At 48.3% G+C, this 6000-nt stretch overlaps 1 protein-coding gene across 1 annotated transcript; it reads right to left on the bottom strand.

The window, feature by feature from the left end:
- Positions 1-2343: 2343 nt before the first annotated feature.
- Positions 2344-2666, bottom strand: LOC114042406 (histone H4). The gene has a single exon (XM_027861096.1). It carries the CDS (start codon positions 2654-2656, stop codon positions 2345-2347), a length of 312 nt encoding a protein of 103 aa, XP_027716897.1. The 5' UTR covers positions 2657-2666; the 3' UTR covers position 2344.
- Between the last annotated feature and the right edge of the window lie 3334 nt (positions 2667-6000).

The raw sequence follows: 6000 nt of genomic DNA, 5'->3' as shown, positions 1-6000 counted from the left end.
CACTGTCCCTTGACAGTAGTCTAAGATTTAGCTAACAGAAAAGGGCAATGTTGTAAGGTGCCTGAGGGAAGAGGGAGCTACCAGGAATCAGAAAAGCATAGCCAACATGAACGCCGACAGTTTTACCCAGGTGTCAGTTAAACAAATTGTGCTATGGCTGTTCTTGGAAGCCACACCTCTCAGAGGGCACCTTGGGCAAAAGCACTGCCAATCTTTTGGACAGTAACATTTTTCCTAACCAGTACCCTTTGCCTGACTCTTAGGAGTAACAATTTTCTCTCCCAGGGTCTGAGACCTGGGCTGGGTAAGGGTTTGGCAGGGGTGGAAGGGGGTTGGGGGGTGGGGAAAGAGGCAAGTAAAGGTGGTATAGGGCCTGGGATGCTCTAGATAGGAGTCTAACTTGAGGAGTCCTTCAACAGCCTGGCACTAAGATTCTTGGTAAGTTTTGCCTGACTTGAAATTTCCCCCATCCCTACTTCCCTATTGGAGAAGGTAAAATTGGGGACTTCATTTCCACAAGGAACCAAGGAGCTCAGTTGCACAGGCTCTAGCATGAGGTTGTGGGTAAGAGTGGGGACTACTTCCATTTGCACTGTGGCAAGACCTCCTCTCTCTCTCTCTCTCTCTCTCCACATTGTCAGGGAACAAGATGATTCACAAGATTTGCTTTTCATTTTTCTAATCAGTGAGGCTTTTAAGCATATTAAAAGGCAGTAAAAAAGAGTCACTTTTCATTGTGTTTGGGAATCCTGATTGATTTGTCAATCGGTTACTAGGAGGCTTGATGACTGGTTATGGATTCCCCCTCAGAGACCAAGAACATCTATTTACATTGGAAGTCTGACTATTTGTATACCTTTCCCAGGGGCTCTTGGAGAATTCTAAGCAGTTATCCATAAGTAGGTATCTTGGGGGTTGTCTGGACCAGGGGGCAGAATGGATGGAGATAGATCTACTTGGAGGTGAGGGCTAGAAGCCTACTAGGTGATGTTGGCAATGGGAAGAAAGAAGGACTAGTCAGAAGTGGGTAGTGGAGCTATTGCAAGGGTATGAGGTTACCTACCCCAACTTCTCTCGTGAAATGCAGTGCCACATGAACTGCTGGCCATCTCCACCTGGATATGTCTGTCTCCTGGGCATCTAGAGCAGAAGCTTTTCTATGGGTGATGTCGTCTTCTCCGCCATCAACCTGCCCTTTCTTTGCCAACAGCCCCAGCATCATTCTTGTCCACCAGGGCAGGAAACTAATTATAGCTGCTGGCGGAGTAGAGGCTACTGTGATTTCAGAGGCTGTATAATCCAAGCCTTTTATTTTGCAGATGAGGATGAAGGAGAGTGTGAGGCTCTGAAAATCAGTCTGAGGAGAGTGAATTCCCCAAAAGGTGAAGGCCTGAGATGCTGATTCTGTTAAACCACTGAAAGGCGTGATTATAGGATTTAGCAGTCACTGCACAAAATGAGGGCCCAGGGGGTGAAATGAGTTTCTCAAAGTCAGATGGGCCAGTAATAACAGTCAGAAGCAGGGTAGAGGTTTCCTAACTTACAACCAACCCACAGCCACGAGGAGGCAGCATGGTGTAATGGCTAGAGCACTAGCTTTGTCTTAGAATTCCACTGGGGACGACGGTGAGCCAGTGATGTAATCATTTTGGGGCTGTTTCCCCACCCCCCAAATGTGGATAATGGCATCTACCCCCTTCAGGAATGCCCTGGAGAGTTAGCGAGGTTCGAAGTGTCCATCAGGTACTTTGCAAATCTGAAAGCACTACATCTATAATAAAACATTTTCATTCAATAGTAGAACTTGAGGTGCTAGAGTCAGAACCTTTGCATTCCCTAAAAATGAGGTGTTTTTTTTCCCGTACAGAGAAAACTAGCCCGTAAAGAGAAAGTAAGGTCCTCCAAGGAGTGGCCATGTTTCCATGTGATTGCGTAAATCCACGTGGGGGACTAACAAGGCTGCAAACCGAGGCTGACGTGCACAGGGAGATGCGTTAATCTCCACAAGCTCAACCAGACGCCAGTGGTTAACCGGCATGCAAATTCTTTGCGCTACAACGTGGTAGCTGGATTACCTTTCCCCATAACCAGGCCCGCACGCTCATTTTTTTGCCCATGCCTAAGAAACCGGAACCTGAATAAGGCTGAAGCTGAAGAAACGCCAAAACCAAACCCTCACGGTGAACAGTTGAACTCACCCCTTTCCGCCTTGAGAAAGTAGCCAGCTTCCCAGAATTAAACAATAAAATACCACAGCTCCTTTAAGTGAGAAGATGGGCGGCCCTGAAAAGGGCCTTTGGGGAATGAAGAGCGGACGGCGCACGCACGACACCCGCAGATACGTTTAGCCGCCAAAGCCGTAGAGAGTGCGGCCCTGGCGCTTGAGAGCGTAGACCACGTCCATGGCGGTGACAGTCTTCCTCTTGGCGTGCTCCGTGTAAGTGACGGCGTCACGGATCACGTTCTCCAGAAACACTTTCAGCACCCCGCGGGTCTCCTCGTAGATCAGCCCCGAGATTCGCTTCACGCCCCCTCGCCGAGCTAGACGGCGGATAGCAGGCTTGGTGATGCCCTGGATGTTATCGCGCAGCACCTTCCTGTGCCTCTTAGCGCCCCCTTTCCCCAACCCTTTGCCTCCCTTGCCGCGACCAGACATGGTTGCAAAACACCACCTAAGCGCTGAAAGAGAACAATCCAGCCACCCCCTGCGAGACGTTTTATATAGAGGCCTGGCGGACCTCTTTGAAGACCTGCAAGGGGAGGGGCACAGAGGGGGTAGGTGGGAAACTGTCTCTGAGGCTCCTCCTCCCCCCTGGGCCTCAGGTCCCTTCTCATAGGACGAGAAGGAGCAGAGAGACAATCCAGAGGAGCAAGCGCGCCCCTTTTCTCAATTGTCTTTTATTTCATTCCAAAGAACGAAGCATGATTCTTTTCAGGAAAAGAAACTTCGCTCCTCATCTTTCATTCTAATATGTTACGGAGGGAAGGATGGAAGGACGAACTCAGGAACGTTATGGTGGCAATTATAGGGCTGTTTATTCCTTTGGATTTTTTGGTTGCCTCTGCTTTGCGTTATCGTTATTGAAGGTGGCAGTAAATCTATGATAAGAGCTTTGCACTAGCAAAATAAGCTTGCCGTTTAAGTCCTTTCTTCCCTCACTTATTGAGGATCTCCATGCAACACCTTCTCTCAGGAGTCCCGAGCTCCAAATTTATTTCTTGTACTCCTCTCCCTACTTTTTCCCCTTTACTTTAGACTTAATCCTCCTGAAAGCCATTCCTGTGAAGTGTAGATAGATGTTGATTTTAAATCAGTTCATCGTTTGGGTAGTCCTGCAGCCTCTTCAAGCTATACTCTGAAGTGCAAGTAGTTTTCCTCTCCAGTCGTTGGAGTTACGTAGTGGAGATTTTGGGGGGTCAGGTTGCCTTTAGATGCTATTTACACTTGAAAGCAGGGGTTCTTAACGGAGGGAGGTGGGGTGTCCTTGACTTTTTTTTTTTAAGACCTTTAACAATTGCATTTCTGCATAATCGGTTTCCTTGGTAATACTATGTATTTTACTTTCTCCACTTGAAAACATAATTCTGAGGCCTGCATAGACTTTCCGGACTGCCCAAGGGGATAGTGGCAGAAAAGTTCAAGAACGCCGGCATTAAAGGCAAGCTGCAGCGCTCCGACCCACATCCAAACACCCCACTCCCTAACTAGAAAACAAACAAAAAACCCGAAGTCTACCAGATCGTTGTTCGGTCGTGTTTCACACTGGTCCGCCTCTTCCTTACCTCTTTTGAGATCTTCTTGGCAAAGGTTGTGGAGTGGTTTGCCATTTCCTTCTGCGGCTCCTTTTTACAGATGAGGGAACTGAGGCAAATAGGGTTAAGTGACTTGCCCAGGACACCGCGCCAATATGCATCTGGAGTCCTATTTGAACTCAGGTCTTACTGACTTCAGGCCTGCTGCTCTATTCACTGCGCCACCTGGCTGCTCGGTCTAGTGGCAAAACATAATTCTTTAGAACCGAGTAGTAGAGCCTGGTACATAACCACAACCACTCTTCTTCTCCGTATTTCACAGGTAAAGTGAAAGCATCGGTCAGTCACTCGTTCAACAATCATTTATGAAGTGCTTAATAAGTGGCAGGCATAGCCCTAAGCTCTGGAGATACAAAAAGAGCAAAAGACCATTCCTGCCCTCAAGGAGCTTACTTTTTTTTTTTTTTTTTTTTACCAAAGGGTAACATAATACACAAGTAGCTAAAAACTGGGGAGGGGGTTGGTGAGGATGGGGAGAGAGGGGCAGAAAGATGAGAGGTGGGTGAGAAGATACCCAGCTCCAGGTAGGATGGAGAAATTCAGAAGAGTGCAGTGGGGTGGGAAATGAAGAGATGGCTGGACAGGGGTGCCTCCTAAAATGGAGGTTCTGAGAGGAGCGCTGAACCTCGAAACCTAGGAAGGGTGAGAAGATACTGATGAGGCATGAGTTGCTGGGCTCAAGTGATTGCCACCCAACTCTCCTGCAAGTAATTCTGAACCTTAGGGAGATTACAAAAAAAAAAAAAAAGTTATCCCCAGGACAAAGAGTCAGGGGTTGGCACATTCAGAGTCAAGAATACCAGCTAGATGGGGCAGCGAATAGAGTTATGGGCTGGGAGTCAAGAAGAGCTGAGTTCAAATACAGCTTCATACACTCACCAGGTGTGATCCTGAGCAAGTCTCTTGACCTCAGTCTGCCACAGTTTCCTCAACTGTGACAGGCTGTTATGAGGATTAAATGAGACAAGTACCTAAGAAGTGCTGCTTGTCTCAGTTTCCTGACCCGAAAAAGGGAATCCTATTGGCTCTACCACTTTAATACCAACCTCAGTGATCCTGGACAAGTCATTTTTTCCTCTCTGTGACATGAAGGTGTTGCCTGGACTAGATGACTTCAAGCAGGAAATTGGGTGCTGGTAGGTCAGGGTGAGAGGAGGGGGAGACAAAGGCAAGGTGGGAGAACTCATGTTAATTTGCTGTGCAGGCAGGCAGAATGGAGGAACAGGCACATACCAAGGAAGCCACATTTTAAAGCAGCAACAACAGCAACAACAATAACAAGACACCTCTCCTTTGAGGTGCCAGTTTTTTGAGTGAAATCCTCGAGAGAATTCGGATTGGTTCAAGTCTCTAATTCATCTCTTGTGTCTGCAGTTTCCCCAGAAGAATCTAAGTCCCCTGGGGGTTGGGTAGGGACTGCATTGCTTTTGCCTCTGACTCCCAGTGCCCTAGTCCTGGGCCTGGGGCCTAATAGTTGCTTGAGAGGCCTGTTAGATTTTTACAGGGGCAGGGCTATTCCCCCAAACCTCAGAGGCCCCTTTGACTTCCCTTACATCCAATCAGGGGGCCTAGTCCTATAGAATCCAAACTGCCAACGCAACAGCTGGGGTGCTGTTAGAACGTGGTAACAGATCCCCCTGACTTGAGTCACTCCCCTCTCCAACAAGCCAGGCCTCATTTTACAGGGATGTCTGTGAGGAATTTTCCCAGTAAACTTCGGCAAGATGTGGATTGGGATTGCGATGCATTGGATTGACATCCCCGTTGTGAAGAGTCACCCTTCCTTCCTAGTGTAAAGGCATAAAATGCACAAAACCTTCAATGGCTTCCCATTTGCCTAGAGGATCTAGGCCCGATCTTCAAGGTCCTTCACCATCTGGCTCCAAACTCACTTTCCAGTCTGGTTTCCCAAAGCTGCAGTTCGGGGCCTGCTAAAACCGTGACAATCTGGATTGCTTTTCTTCTGCTACCGTGTCCTCTCCTTCCTATTAGACTGTAAACTTCCCGAAGGCAGAGGCTCTACGGTTAATCTCTCCATCCTATCCCCCGAGTCGAGTGCCCCAGGCCTGTACCTGGCACTTGAGCACTGGGGAAAAGTTGGGAGTTGACAAGAAGTGAAATGAAGTGCAGAGCCCCGCCCCCAACCCCAACCCCAGCCCCAACCCTGGGTTTTCTCCCCGGTCTGTC

Source organism: Vombatus ursinus, unplaced genomic scaffold, assembly GCF_900497805.2.
Source record: "Vombatus ursinus unplaced genomic scaffold, bare-nosed wombat genome assembly UNPS02014447.1, whole genome shotgun sequence".
In the NCBI taxonomy this organism is placed as follows: Eukaryota; Metazoa; Chordata; class Mammalia; order Diprotodontia; family Vombatidae; genus Vombatus; species Vombatus ursinus.
The sequence above is the reverse complement of the archived record's forward strand: the minus strand, read 5'-3'. Positions and strand labels throughout refer to the sequence as shown.

Bases quoted from the DNA above. Each gene is read 5' to 3' on its own strand.
- LOC114042406 (XM_027861096.1), bottom strand. From the start codon at position 2,656: ATGTCTGGTCGCGGCAAGGGAGGCAAAGGGTTGGGGAAAGGGGGCGCT.